This window comes from Poeciliopsis prolifica, unplaced genomic scaffold, assembly GCF_027474105.1.
Source record: "Poeciliopsis prolifica strain line A6 unplaced genomic scaffold, Auburn_PproV2 SCAFFOLD012, whole genome shotgun sequence".
Lineage (NCBI taxonomy): Eukaryota > Metazoa > Chordata > Actinopteri > Cyprinodontiformes > Poeciliidae > Poeciliopsis > Poeciliopsis prolifica.
In genome coordinates this window covers 1,016,994-1,033,005 of record NW_026562387.1, presented here as the reverse complement: position 1 = coordinate 1,033,005, position 16,012 = coordinate 1,016,994, and the positions used below count along the sequence as shown (strand labels likewise).

Genomic DNA, 16,012 nt, shown 5'->3' with positions numbered 1-16,012 from the left:
AGCCTACACCTCTGACCCCAGTCAGTTGGGGTTAGCAGTGTGCATGCAGTAAGTTAGTGCTCATAAAATGCTGACTGGAGTCCACACATCCCAACCCGAGTCTGGTCCATTTGACTGATGTGCTTCTTCTGCCTCCTCCAACTTTAGCACTATAGAGAACACAGTTCTGTCATTGCCTTGTTAGCATGAAATATGGCCCTCCAGAGAGCCACTGTGCGGTATGGACCCTGACATCTGCTCTACTTTAACTCTTCTTCCCCATCCATGTGTGGGTATAAAGAGAGATCCGAGAGAAACTGGGCCAAAGTGGGAAGAGCAAACCCGCTTCAGTGAGCAATTTCTTCTTCGGTTGTTTTCCTGCTCATTTACCATTTCGTCTTGCTGCCTTCCTTACCTTGTAACTTTTAAGGAGGTATTCTGTACTGTCATCCATCATAATTATGCCATTACTTTAAAAATCTATGTAGTTTAAGCAGAGTCGCCTGGAATGACCTTCTTTCTGTGGGACAGCTAGAGCATTCCAATTCAGTTTATTTATATATCACCTAATTACAACGTCATTTACATCGTCATACTGAGGCACTTCACAGTAACATGGTCTATTTATTCCAGTAATGCAGACACATTTCAAGTCAAATACATAGGAATGAACGATGCATCAAGTTTAGTTCATTTTTCAAATTGGTTAGAAAGATTTTCCCAGTAGATAGCAGAGGCTGTATCAAATCACTGATTACCAGCTCTCCTTCACCCAGAATGATATATTGACAGTGGGGGGAAAAAACTCCTCGTCAACAGGAAGATACCACAATTAGCAGTGGTAAATGCTCAGCCAATGAGTATCTCTAGGAGAGAGAGGTTAAATTCTGAGAAACGGTCAAGAGTATTAACTGTAGAAGGAAGACGTTTAGCTGCTCGCAGCAGTATTTCAGCCAGTGCTTAGCAATACAAGATATAATGCAGTATTGGATAGTAGTTGGAGAAAGTAGCACAGTGAGGCCTCTGACCGTAGCCACTTTAACTATAAGATTAAACAAAAAGGAATATTTTTGGACTAGTCCTAAAAGAACATATGAACTGGTAAAGATGTAAGTATTTATGTGATCAATGTAATAAAATAAAGCTGAAAATGTGTTTTCCAAGTTAGACATTAGTGAGACTTTCTGTTGATTTGTTAATATAAACTGGGACATCAGAATCCAGCCATCCATTATCTGTTCACTCTTGTCCCTCGTGGGGTCAGGAGATGCTGGTGCCTATTTCCAGCTAACATTTCGGGTGAGAGGCGGGGTACATCCTGGACAGGTCGCCAGTTTGTCACAGGGCAACACAGAGACAGACGGGACAAACAACAATGCACACACACACTCACTCCTAGGGAGAATTTCGAGAGACCAATTAACCTGACAATCATGTTTTTGGATTGTGGGAGGAAGCCGGAGTACCCAGAGAGAACCCGCCATGCACAGGGAGAACATGCAAACTCCGTGCAGAAAGACCCCAGGCCGGGATTCAAACACAGGACCTTCTTGCTGCAATGCAACAATGCTACCATTAGAATCAAAACGGGGAAAATATCCAGAAAGACTATCTTTAGACTGGATTTACAGCTAATTATTATTGGTAGTTTGGGCAAATAGTTTTCAGACTTTTGACAATCCTTACTAATTTTGCACCATTCACTTTTACATTCAACTCAAATACAGAAATTCAACCCTCACAACTGTGAGTATGAATTGAGTTATTTCTTTGATGCCCTAGATTGCACCAATTTATTACACACTGTTATAGATTGTCAATAATCAGGACATGACAATCCAAAGAAACCCAGTCCGAGGATTTTTTGCTGCTTAGTTCAATCTTTCACCTCCATAAACATCTTTTTTCAATAGAAGTGGCTATTCTATTTATTCTTAGAAAGTCTGCTTGCTTAAATATTCATTGCTGACATTACTTACCATTGTCCTTTTCTGTCTTGCTATGAATTGTTCTGAATTGTCTGTTTATGTTTTTTAAGGCAGCCCTAGGAAACCAGTACTGTTGTCGATATCCATTACCATATCCCCAACCTTAAACTGTCCCCTCTTCACCCACAACAAGGTTTCTTAGATGACTCTTGGCAAGACCAGATTGGCTCTCCATCAACACATCCACCTTTCGCTCCAAGCGTTTCTGTGAAGTTTTCCGACCAAGCCGATCAGCTTGCAGCCAGCCCAGAAGATACGGCAGAAAGCTGGCCTGGCCGTGAAAGCACCGCCTACGCTGGGGGCGATGAAAGGGACACAGACGGATCTGACAGAAAACAGAAGAAGAAGAAGAAAAGGCGACAGAAAGACGAGGGATCCTATGAACACGTTGAGAGCAGAGGTCAGGCAGAAACACAGGAAGCAGGAGAAAACATTCCTCCGACTGAGGAGTTTTATCACAGGATTGGCCCGAGAAGGGATAGAGGAGAATGCGGCTGGGAAGAGCAACTTGGGAAGAGCGGAGGCCGTGGCAAGAAGAGTAAAAACAGGAAGAAGCTTCCAGAGGAATGGGCAGTGACAGCAGAGCCATTCGTTCCTTCTGCAGTGACTGCCTCAGAAATGAAAGTGGAAGCATTGGTGGATCTTGGGAGTTCAATGAATGAAACAATGGAGAGTTCGTTTGCAGACATGGACACGAGCCAACACACCTGGAAGAAAGAGTTTTACCCAGAGGAAGACCCTGCCCCTTTGCCTCAAGATTTGTTCTCTCCAACGGCTGCAGCAATCAGTCCTCTAGCCCTCAACAGTGAGCTGAATGCTACAGCTACTCCATTCACCATGCCGACTTCCACCAACAATATGATCCCCAGCTCCTTCCCTGAGGCGGAGGATGTCCTGATGGACACCGAAAATGCCGGTTTAGGTCAAAGCAATCAAACCATCTATCCTCCTTTCTCTTCAGAAAACACAGGAACTGCAGCTGACTTAGTAGACAGCGGGATGTTTGACATCTCAAGTTCCTTTCAAGAGTCTTCCAAGCAAGCTGTTTCAGATGGAGACACCTCAGCTTTCAGCTCTGCTTCACAGACAAGCCAGGGCGTTTCACCTAGAGGTGACGTGTTGGCTTCAGCCCCACCTCTATCACCCTCTGACGCTTCATGGATGCTAAACAATTCACAACTGAGCAGCAACAGCGATTTATTAGACTTCAGTGACACGAGCACCGCAGGACATCCTTTACCCCTGGCCCTGTCCTTCAACACGCCAAGTCCAGCACCTCTCCGGTCACCCAAAACCACTGCACAAGAATTCCAGTCCAAGCATAAAGATGGGAAATCTGTCCAGAAGCAATCCAGAAAGTCACCTCCTTCCTCTTCAACCTCGTCTGTCAGGAGTCCCACCTCTCCAGAGGCAAAGCTCTCCCCACAGGCTTCCCCTGTCTCTTCACCCTCCTCTCCTCCTTCAGTGGGTCCCTCTGGAGTACCAGGATCTGGCCTCAATCCTGCTGCAAAGCCTTTCTTTCCCAGCTTTGCTGATCCAGTGGAAGACACAACGGTGGTTCCTCCAGTTGTCCCCATCGTGGAAGGTTGGTTGTAGTCAGCCCTAGTAGAGGTACCAAAGGCAACTTAAAGATAGAAGCGAATGGTTGCTATGCATGGCGCTTCCAACCAGCTTGAATAGTTCCGGTATTGGGCTGGATTGATTGCTTGTGTGTCCTTTACTAATCAAGGGATTATCGTAGGAATTGCAGCCGCTTGTGCTGCTCCTTGTATGATCACCTCTAAAAACCTTCACTAGCATGTCTGGTTTGGATTGTTTTTGGGGTGACTAACTCAACTGTTGACCAATTGAGACTCTGAATTGCCTTGATGCTAACCTTTGTTTCCAAAGATGCACTGTCGGGATCCTTCCATAATTAACTCTTTTTCTGTTGATGGGTGTGCAGCCTCTAACAGATCACAGAATTTCTCTCTTTAGACACATCGGTAGATATCGGCAGCAAGTCTGAATCTCTCCGTTTCTGTTTTTTGTTTTTTCTTCTCCAGTCGAGGTGTGTGCTAACACAATAATTATGTTTCCCCTTACTTTCCATCCAGGAGTCAAATGTTGTCTGTCTTCTCTGTTCAATTAATTCTGGTATTCCTGCCTGCTGTACCCATTTGTTTCTTTCCATCTTTACCTGAACCAAACAGAAAAAGAACTGTTGTTTTGTTTGAAAATACAATTAAAAATACTAATTGCCTTTTTTTTTTCTTTGCTTTTGTTTGTTTTGTTCTTTTTTCCATGTCACAATTCTTGACCTGGCCACCTCTCTACTATAGGTAAGTCCTATTTGAGTTCTTCTTTTGGCTTTGTTTGCCTTTATTCTGTATTTATTGTCCTTAATCAACACTATCCTTGTTAAATCACAGGTGTCTTTCATTTATGTGTGGAACATTTACGTAATGTGCACTCACAGAGGTCTTAAGGGTCAATATAAAGCTAAATCTTCCCTGTACTCTCACCTTCTCATGGTCCTGTTGTTGATTTTAGGGGTGCACCAGTTGCAGCTTTTCAATCTCCGATCTTTATTATTTTAGTAAAATTAGGAAATTTATCAGTGCACTCTTAGATGCTCTTAGACAAATTACCTATTCATGGATATGTTTTGTGGAACGTAATAGAAATATTGGAAAAAAGATGTGGCTTTTAATATGTGCAATATTACTTGGCATGCTGCTATTTGCAAAGCAGCCAATCCATGAGCACCATTCATTTTCCTTAGCTCTTATTGGTTGTGCCCCAAGAACAAAGATAAGGTTGTCTGTATATGTTAGCTTCTTCATAGTTCTAACACAGATTGCACTGTGCATGTTAGCATATTTTAAGGTGCATTTGGCGTTTGAATGATTAAAATAGGCAGTTTTAATACTTTTTAGAGAGGGTTTCAGGTATTTGCAAATTTTAAGTATTCGGGCGCAGCATAGCACTTTAAACCCCACAAGATTTGCATCATTTTCTTCATTAAAATGGACCATGTCATGTGATATGAATATGCCTGGGAGGTTTGGATGCACAAAACATGATTTTCTTTTTGTGTCTCTCATAATCACTTTGACATGTATCATTAGATCCATCATAATGTCTGAGCATTGCTTAGAGGTGCTTTATTTTTGAGATATATCAAAGAACATTCTCTATGCAGTCCTACATGATCAGTCTGCTGATATCATGTCATATCTGGCATAGCTCAGGTTTATTATAGCCTGTTTACATTTCTGACTCTCCTGGTTTGTGTGCATGTAGGTGTTTATTGGTGTGACTGTCTTTTTGTCCTTTCTGACAGCAGAAGTGTTTTTTTATGTGTTTGCTGCTGTGATTTATAGAAGTGCAGAGTTCTGGTGGGACTCATTTCCTCATCCTTCTTTTCAGCACTTCCTGTCTTTGTCTCCCTTTGGTGACTGTAATAAGAACCGAACCAGGCTCACCATCAGATCAGTGGCATCCTGAACCTGGCTATTAAGTTGCCTCAATCAATACCTTCTAATATTTCCATACCAGTACAGAGCCTTCCCTTTCCATTTGTTGTCCTATGATTACTATGAAACAGTCCTGAATCTATATTTATTGGTATAAAAACCTTGATTACCTATTTGCTGTGTTTTTTTTTTTTTGCTCTAACACTTACACTTAGTCACGTGTTTTGCATATGATGAATATAGTCTGCCTGACAAATATGTGTGTGATTAAGAAAAGGGAAAGTGTACAGCAGTGCAGCTGGCTGGGCTTTCTCTTTAATGAGAGCTTGTATCAGTGTCTAAGTGTGCATCTTTTTCGCTAAAAGTGGTATTTAAGCCCTGCAGAAAGGATAGGGTGTGTTGGGCAAGATAAGAAACAAGAATAAAGACTGTGCAGGGTTAGAGAGGAAGGGATTCAGATAAATCTGAGGAAAAAGGAGCGCTGAATAAGAGCATGGGAAGAAAGGAAAGATTAGCATTTTATTTAAAGTTAGTAAAGTACAAAAATCTAAATGTTTCAATTTCATTTTTTTGGTCTACTTTCTCACCTGCCTGCCACACTGTTAATGGGCAGGACTTAACATAAACAATTTTATTATATCTAGGGTGATATATTCTGTCAGGAGATCAGACGGTATTAAATTATTTCAGTTTGCCAACATTCAGCTATATTCCTTTTAATGGTACTACAGCTAAATGGTGCTTGGTCAACACAGACTGTGGTGTTCAATTATTTCTTATTGAGATTTTGTGTCATTAATTTGAATTACAAATTTACAGTTATTACTTCCAAAACACTGTTTGTTTGTATTTTTTTTTATGAAACTAATCTAAAAATATGTATTATCACTTAAAAAAACTGCAAGTGTTTGATTGTGTAGTTGTTGCTTCTCTGCACAGACACACAGAGACCCATGCAGAAGCGCACACAGTACACAACTGAGTCACCCAAGCTATTTGAGGACGAGGCAGACAAGCGTAAATACACTGTAACAGGGGTCCATTTTTACCACATAGTGTTCTTTTCTGAAGCTTCACAACAGGCTACTAGATGGTAGCCTGGAAGGGGTTTATGTACAGTATGGCACCACCCAGAGCTGCTGTGAGCTAATGTCTTTTGGCAGCTTTGGGGGAAATATCAGGGTTTTTTTTTTCACTTGTTGACACCATTTTAGGAGCCAAAAGCTAACTCCAGGAGCAGAGCATGAGTCATTCAGGAATAGTTTTTCTAAAGATTCCTAAACAACACATTACAGAGATTCGTCCTGAGATGGCTTCGGGCCAGCAGTGCGGGCCGTACTTTAGATTTGATTCATTTTAAAGATGACATTTAAAGGAGGAAGTTTTATGAGTTCAGTAAGCGGAAATCTTTTCAAACTTTGAAAAGATTTATATATATATATATATATATATTATATATTATATATATATATATATATATATATATATATATATATATATATATGGTTAAAATAAAACGTAAAGATCAACAATAAATACAATAAAATGATAAAAATTTAAATTTATCAAACCTTATCCAACCAATTACAATGTTTAGAAATGAGTGTAATAATTTCCCCCAGTAATTAAACCATGTAAACATCAAACTGAGATAAATTATTTTATGAGATCATACGGTGGAAACTTTCGGTATGCCCAAAAATTCATTGGCAGTTTTACTGATCTGATGATAGTGTATTCCACAGTGTTTTATGGTGTGACAGAGTATCAGGTACTGACTGTTCACACTGAAAATCACACAATGCCATTTCAAAATAACTGAATAATTCATCCTCAGATTCTTAAAAACATTCATTCTTACAGGTTGTATGTAAGTGAACATCCTCTGGTGCACTTCTAAAACTTTTTCACTGTTGACCCATTTTCCAGTTCAGTATCTTTGCTTAGGCAGCATGCAAGCTAAGAAAGTAGGTCTATAGAGTGTAACTTTTAGTGCTCTGGCAAGTAGATTCTTTGGTGTCTTCACAGTGAAATAATAATGTTGATGTTTGTTGGATTTCTGTCAGACTTAACACAGTTTTACATTAGACTCACTGTGTTTCAGTCTGCCACGAGTGACATGTTGTGCCTCATGTCACTCTGACAGTTAGTTAGCGAACTGTGTCACATTACAGTTAGCTAAGTGGCTTCTCACCTCATGTGAAACCTTTTTGCCATCTGAACATTAGCTGCATTGCTTTGAAAATAGCGTGTTTTTCTGTTAATGTTTCAAGCTTTAAATTTGAGGAAGAATGAAAATGGGAGAACGCTGAAAGGAATATGTCAAAAGAAATGAAATAAGAAAAGGAAATGACAGTAAACAGACAACAGGCAGAGGACTGTCCAGGATCTGAGACAAGGGAAATGGCTGACAGGCAAACAGATGGCTGAAAGGTTTAGGCAGAACCAGCTTCTGATTCGATAATATTAGACAGCTTTTCATATCCAGCTATGTAATATCCAGAACATAAAGGTCTGGCAGTCATGGACAAAAGCGTCTTTCAGAACATTTCTGATTGTTGGGTTCTCACATGTATTCTTAACTGAGGTTCTGGCTGACTGGTTGACATGAAAGATACAAAAGAAAAGATCCAATTTGTTTTTGGAATAATTTTGACCTAAGGTCATTGACTGATTCAGTTTATAAAACCTGTTTTTATGCTTAATGGAAATTAATTGTTTTTGTTGAAATTAATTCAAAATGTCATGGATAGTGATGCTGTGAGCTGGAAGGCTCTCCAGTAGAAGTCAGTCTCGCAACACATTTGAAGAGGCCTCTTATTGAGGACTGTGTGATGGTCTCATGACTGTCGTTACATACAAACAGCTCAATATCCAGGGAGCAGAGATGATATTGGATGAGAGCATCAGCTGCCAGCATGAGCGGTCTAATTCTGGAATCGAGTTAAGATTAAGATACTGTTTTTGCATAAAACATGAATCTCTCTATTGGTCTGGAAACTCAAATAAAAACTAAAATACATTCCCAGTTCAGGATACAAGTGTGTAAGGTTAACAGTTGCCTTGTGCTGATGTGCTTTGTTTGGCCCTAAATCATCACATTTAGGGCCAAAACGTCAATATTCTTGACATGATTTTTTTTTTGAACAAAGCAGTTGCAGTGTTTTGTGAGAAGCAAGGAACCATTTTGTGTTCTGCTAGCAATAATCGTTAGCTTTTCCAGCCTTCTGTTGAGCTTATGATTATAGAGAAGACAGTTTGTTTGAGAACATCCTCATTTGTTTGGCTTGTCTTTGGCAGCATGAGGTCAAACAGCTATCTTTGCTACTTTAGAGAACATGAAGCCCTAATGATGATCCGACAAGACAGATGAGCAGGTGGCATTGTGAACAACTTGCCCTGAAAGCTTCAGTCGGACAGTTGAATATGCATACTGTTGCTGAATGTCCCTAGGTTCTATGGAAACCATTATCAACATCACAGTTTGTCCCTTTGGTGCTTTTTGCTTAGCTTCCTCACTGTGAAGCATTTACATGAACGAGTTTGAAAGATCACAATATAAGGGGATGAAAAGGATGTGAAATGTCACTAAAGGTCACCAAGTTGTTGTTGTTTTTAAGTTTTCTTGCCTAGGTTTTCTTTACAGACAGTGATGGTCTGAGACATGATGTGGCTTTGGGGAAAAAGACGAGATGGAGTGGGGAAAAAAAGAACGAGGAGCAAGGGGTTGCCATAGAGACTAAGGTTCAGCCAACATATCTGTAGGAGTAGCAAAAGATATTGGAGACGACAAAATAGGCAGTATGGTGACATGTAGGAGACAAGCCACTGCATCTACCATCTGCAGTATTTGTAGACCATAGCTCTCTCGTTCTGATTTTGAATTCCCAGTGAATGTAGTTCGTATGGGTTTTGTTTTTTTAACTGGCTTATTGTTTTAATAGACGCCCATAAAGATTAATTAGAACCACAATCTGAGGTAACAAAACACAGTAGCTGCACTTCCATAATCAATGTGCGCAAAACTTTGTCAGTACTCAGTTAATGTAAAAAAAGCACAATGTTGCAGTTAAAATCACATGTGAATGAGTTTAACATAAGTCGTTAAAAAACACGCTGCGCCATAATCCTCCAACCACTTCCTGTCATCGTCTTCTGTGGGGCTTGTGCCACTGGGAACATCTGGTTGTTGATCATGTGACCTGTGTTTCCATTGGGGCTTTTCAAAATAAACCACTTTCGATGCTGCTGAAGAACCACCTCATCCTAGTGGCAAAAGTTTTTATTGAAAAAAAAATCTACGTTTTTTCAGAATAGACATACTTTCCATTAAGCAAATTTAATTGAAATGTTAAATTGTGCAATTATATGGCCAATGGAACCTGTGGAAGAAGAAGGAGCTGCTAAGGAACTGTCCAGAAGTTGGTGTTTGTTAGAGGAGGATAAAAACTTCAGTGGGACGAAGTCAAAGCAGCAAAGAATGCACCTTTAGCACCGTAATTATCAACAAGCATTGCTGTGTTTCTGTAGGAGCATCATGTAAACAGTTATTTTAAAGTGGCAGAAAGCTTGTCAGTAGAACAAGAGAGTAAAACCAACTGGGAACCCATGACCATGAATGAATGAATGAATGAATGACGGTAAAAAACTAGGTTGGATGCTAGCAAGTGTTCTAGTTTCATTACCGTGGCGACAGGTGTGACCTTATATCCCAAAGACCCAGAGGAACTTCAGCAATAACTACGATCCATGGAGGTTCCACCAGCTGAGTAAAAATCCTATTCAGATGAATTATCTGTTGAACATGTTTTAACTTCAACACAAACACACCCATAGCGCCTGACGCAGCAGGCAGGGGGAACCTGGGCGTGAACACGTCTACAGTCTTCATACTCTTACATATTGACACAACTGGCTTTAGTTACTATTATCCATCCCCCAGCCCACCTCAGCTTGACTCCCCACCAACACATGAACAGCCCTCCCACTTGCCAAGAGCCAGTTGCCATAGCAACAGGAGGCAGTTGGTTCGGCAACTAACGGAAACAGGGGCTACGGAGGGAAACAATAGATGTTTAGTGAGAGTGGGGGATGTTGTGACGGGCAGCAAACGGGATGTAGCCGAGCTATAAATAGATCCAACTGAAGACTGCCTGTCTTATCCTCCTCTTCCTCTCCTGCTACACCTGTGATCAGCTCTCCTTTCTGTATTTTTCGCACACTAAGCAAATTTTTTTTTTTTTTTCTGTTTTCTTTCAAAGGACAGTTCCAGGATAACTGAAGCAAACTTCTACTAATATAAAACTGTCTGAGTGTGTCTCTGACTCAGACTTTAATTGGATATGTGGGATGTCATGGGTGCCAGTTTGTCCAAACTACCTGTGCGTCCGCAGCCGCCCCGCCTGCCTCGGAAGAGTTTCAGTAAAAATTGTGAGACGGCCAGGCAGTTGGTTGGAGTTGATGAATCAGTACGTCTGTCGCGGTTCGCCTTCCCAGTCTGGTGACAGGCTGCCTTTAAGTGGTGGCCAAACATGTAGGTGTCAGTTGGAAGCTGCTTGAAGCTAATTGATTGCTGGACTAGAGAGAGGAACCATTTAGTCCCATAAGAACTGGCTGGCATTCACACTGGGAATTTTCCCAAATCCGGTCCAATTCAATAACCAGTGGCCACAATTTATATATCAATGCAAATAATTTGTATATACTTTTGTAAATGTGTGAGCTGCAGGTTTTCTTCCAGACAATTTGCAGTAAGAAAGTCATCCATTGGCGTTTTTGAGTTGAAAATGTATTAATGTTACCAGCAAATTTGAAAATATGATGAGGTAATTATGTTATTGGAAGACATTATTTCCACTAACTAAACTATAGACTCTTAAAAAAGGGAAACGTATAAAATATAATTAAAATAATTATAAATTTCTTGCATTTCAGTTGTTTCGTCCTAATTAAAGTGTTTAACATTTTTTGATTCTTCATTTGTGACTTGTCACTTTATTAGATGAAATTTTTAGCTTCTAGATCAGTTAAAATAGGCAGCAGTTATGGAGTTCTGGTGAATAAAAGACACCTGACCTCAGTCTCCCTGTATATACTGACTATACAGCATCGCCATTGTGCTTCCAACCTTTTCACCCAAGGGATTCTTTAACCCGTCTTTGCTGGTGTATAAAAATACCTAAAATAAACATGTAGAAATAAACAGCTGAAAATGCCATTTCCTTGAATCACAGTCCTATCATCTGCTGGCTGCTGTTATATCATCAGTGGAGCAGGGATTGCTCTGTCATGTGTTTATCAGTCTGGTGAGATGGATATTAATACCAGTGAAAATCAACCCAGGTTTCAGAACCATTGATCTTTAGAGAAAAACATGTCACCAGTAGCTGTCTATGTTGCTTTAATAAACCAAGAACAGGTCCAATTTGCTGTCAAAGACACAGTAAATATGGAGGAAGGAGTTTGGGTCAGATTGGAACTTTATGGCCATTTGGCATCAATACTGTGTCGTGAAAATGTTGCATTTGGGAACGCAGCAGCCCCATTGTGAAAAATTGGTGTCTGAAATGTTTTGAGGTGATGCATTTCTTAATCAGGGGCAGGGAGGCTCTTCTTTTGTCAGTCTCAAAAATGATTCTTCTCAAATGCTTTCTATCCAATCTGGCTTAGACTGAGTTATTTTGCAAAGTAGAATGAGCAAATATCACTCGGGGTGCACCGACTGGAGTTCTCTGGTCAATCAGCAGATTTTAAAAGCCTGATCTGCTGATTCCAACTTTGGCTGATACCAATTTTTTTTTTTTTTTCTTTTTTGACTGGAAAGTTACTAATCTCATCTGAAGTGTGGTTCTACAAAATATTTCCTCAGGAGAACTGAGTACAAATGTACTTTTTTGTAAACATTTTTAAAGCCAGGCATTATTTTTTCTTGCCTTTCATTGATAAGAACAACATTGTGATGGTCTTTTGCAGGGAACTGAGTCAGTCACCACAATGGCATAGCATGGAACTTTTCTCAAGTAGAATCTGGTCCAACCTCATTATGACGTCTCAAACTTGTGACACAGCCTCTACTTTTATGGTATTCCTTGACATTTTGGACAAAAATCCAATATGCATTAGATATTGCTAACACCTGTTAGTCTTGCTTGTTGGTTCTTTGATGGCATCTCGTGTTTTTGAGCCTGCTCAAAAATATTCACTCCCGATTTTCCTGTCATCCACTGTTGCCACTTATTCCCCTCAATTTTTCGCCTCGTGACTCCATCTGTCTGCCCTTGTCTATGTGCCTCCCGGTGCTTATCCTGCTGTGTCCCTATGTGCCCATCTGACTTTTCAGAAATTGTTGTTTTGTGCTGACATTTAGCCCTCAGTGCAATCCAACAGTAGCAGGAGCCCCAGAACTGCTGGCTGGTTTGAGTGGCAATGGATGTTAAACTCAGCCTCGCAGTACCCTGTCACTCTCTGCCCTCAGATAACCCTTCTGTTTCCACCACACTGGAAACCATCATATTAATCCCTTCTTCATTCTTGCTTCTATCAGATTCATTGCTAACTTGTGCAATACAATGTACATATAGCTTAGCAGAAAAATGTAAATATATTCAGGGTTTCCCTCAGTGTATTATAATCCAGGCAGGGCACCAGGCTTTACTTGCATTAAAACACATTCAGATTTAGAGCGGTAGATACAAAATGGACGTAAGAGTTTGCAGGAAGTAGAGCTAAAATCCTGTCAAACACTAAGTGCCATGACATGCCGTTTTTGTTTGATTCAGCTTGAAGAGTGCGTGCATGACTGTATTTGTGCATGCATAAGCATGTCTGTCTCTAAGAAATGTTCTCCAGGCTTCATGTCAGAATGATTACTCAGTAACAGACCACACATAAATGTATGAAGTAGATGTATGTTGTTCCAGAAGGAAGGCATTTGAATTGGTTGTGAGAGCCGTGTTTCATACAAGTTAGGTGCAAATTTGTGCAATGTATGATTCAGACATTTTTGAAGTTCATATCCAGTTTTCCCTGCTGTACCACTTCTTGACCCACACTCAAGGTTTCCCCCAGAGGAAGGCGAAGTTTTGTGTGTATGATTTACATTTTGCCAACAGCCACAGCAATAGAAAGAAAGGACTGGATGGGAGAGCAGAAAAACAGAGAGGGGGAAAGAAAGAGGAGGGGGCTCACTCACTCCACCACAGTAGGCAGAATCTAGGAACTGACTGTGGCCAATTGAAATCCACAACTAGGTCACATGATGACTGCAATAAGCCATGAGGACCAGAGAGGGAGAAAGAGAGAGAGAGAGAAGCAGCAGACTGGTTGAGTTCGTATCAGTGTGTGATTGAGTTCAGAGCAGAGAGCCACACTGACACAGGAAGCGGACCACACCTGAGTGACCAAACACAAAAGATCAACTACGGAGGACAACAAAGGATTTAGGCAGAAAAGTGGTGAAGATTTCTTTTTGTCATCCAAGACTTGGAAAGAGACAGACTTGGGAACATAGGAAGAGGTCCAAATTGAACAGAAAGGAGAGACACCATGTCTTCTCTCTCCGACCAGCAGCCGGGCTCTCCCTTCTCAGAGTACAGTGAGCTGTGCAAGGTACCACCCACAATGCCGGTTCAGGGTTGGGATTGGCAGCAACCTTCAAGCATGGAAATGGGCACCCCACAGGGCATGGTGATGAGTAGTGGACCTATGTCAGTCGGACTCACAGATGAAGATAAACTATGCTTCTTTGAACAACCAGGCACAGGCAGCATGGATAGAGCACTGAAGGTGCCTGGTGGAGGTGGGGGCATCTCAAGTAGCATCTCTATGGGTAACACCTCACTGGGCAGCACAGGGGAAAGCCCAGACAGCCCTGTCTCCTCTTCCCCATCACCTTCCCCTGCATCCCCTGGTCGACTACCTTCTGCTTTAGGCAGCACCAAGATCTCTCTGTCACCAGTTCCTGGATCTCCAGTCAGACATATGGAGCAGTTATCATCCATAAGTGCAGCTCCTCCAGACTCAGTTGAAATCTCTTTAACAGGGGCTACAGTATGCAAAGACCCTCTGCCTGAAACATTTTCTGAATCCTGCCCAAAGTTTGCCATGCCTCAGGTGGCCCCTAATTATCCCATCAGTGGAGAACTGAATGATAACCATCTGCAGAAAGGTGAAAAGAATGCGACAGTAAAAGTGTCTGACCTCGGAGATGAAAGGTTAATTGAGGGCTTGTCAGACAATAACAGTGAAGAAGAAGAAGAAGAAGAGGTTGTGGAAGATGAGGAGTTGGAACCCTGTTTTATGGGGCGAGCTCAGCAACAGAGGAAGGCAATGAGGCGAGCAATGTCTGAGTGTTCCCACTTGTCAGTGCCCTCAAGTCTAGAGCTGCCTGGTAAGTACGCACTTGGAGATGGGCCAGATTCTACCCAACTGCCATCATCTATGGGTGGCCTCCACCGCTCACCACACTCGATGAAGCGCTCACTGACTGTTGCAGAAGATCAACCACCAACACCACCCCCTACCCTTTCAGCAGCTGGTGCCACACATCTTGATTTGCGTCAAGCCGCACCCGAGCCCCAGCTCTGTCTGTCGCCATTACCCCCTCTGAAGGACCAAAGTGTTGGCTCTCCTCTCTCACCAGTAGAGGTCACAGGAGAGGGCCTTAAGGAAGAGAGGGAACTGGGAGAAATTGTCCTTCCAGTGCCCCTCTGCCCCAAAGGGTTGATTTGTGAAGACATCTGCCCTACACTAATTGTTGACTCATTAACTGAAGATAAGACTGCTTCTAAACCTGATGACCCCAAAGATGTAGAGTTTTATGGAATTGAAGTTGAACAGGAACTGAGCACAAATGCAGAACAAGATTTTGATGCTGCCAACGTAGGGACTGTGACAGGTCACATTGATGACCTTCCAACTGGTGGCTGCGTTGGCCTGGATTTCAACTACAACTCAAACCCCTTCATAGATGGTAGGTGGAGCCTGCGCTAGTGTTTGAGCTCTTCAGATTGAGGGGGTTTTCTTGTGTATTTGTGAAATGACTTGTTATATAGATGAATGGGGAACATTTCTATCTAAGGTTTTAGGAGCCTAAAAGAGCCTTCCAATGTGCACAAGGAATATTGATTCATAGTGTTGGTAATATTATAAATTCATTTTTTTTTATGTCTCAGATAAATTTGAGCTCAGATCTGGGTGTCTGAACTCAGGATGACCTGCAATTTGGAATGCATTTCGATTCAAAGACAAAAAATGTCAAATGACTGCTAAGGCAGAAAATACCATAAAGGCCAGTTAGGCATCAAAATCAGCCGGCTGGTGAAAAGCCTGATCATTGATGATATTTAGTTGTTCTTTGCTCATATGTGATGCTTTAAACCTCAGGTTTGCACAAACTGAGCAAACAAAATCACTTGTCAGATTGTGACTAGTAACCACTAGGGCGAGGGGGTAGGGTTTTCTGTCTGTTCTCCTCCTTTGAAGAGCATAGGAGACTGCAGTGATCGATCGTATAGGTGCTATACAATCAATCCCCTCCAGGTAACACTGGGACTCTGGGTCAGCCTGGCTCATTGTAATAGATGGAGT

At 41.5% G+C, this 16,012-nt stretch overlaps 1 protein-coding gene across 12 annotated transcripts in view; it reads left to right on the top strand.

Annotated features, from left to right (window-relative positions):
• Positions 1 to 16,012, top strand: part of LOC129364504 (microtubule-associated protein 4) — an 88,777-nt gene that overhangs the window by 47,258 nt on the left and 25,507 nt on the right. For 10 of the 12 annotated variants that reach the window (XM_055037155.1, XM_055037161.1, XM_055037160.1 and 7 more), the window contains one exon: positions 2,101 to 3,552. The exons of 1 other annotated variant lie outside the window; for it this stretch is intronic. In XM_055037155.1, the coding sequence (XP_054893130.1) occupies positions 2,101 to 3,552 (1,452 nt within the window). Of the gene's footprint in view, positions 1 to 2,100; positions 3,553 to 13,002; positions 15,396 to 16,012 lie in introns of those variants that run through there. One more of the 12 variants, XM_055037162.1, reaches the window with a different exon arrangement.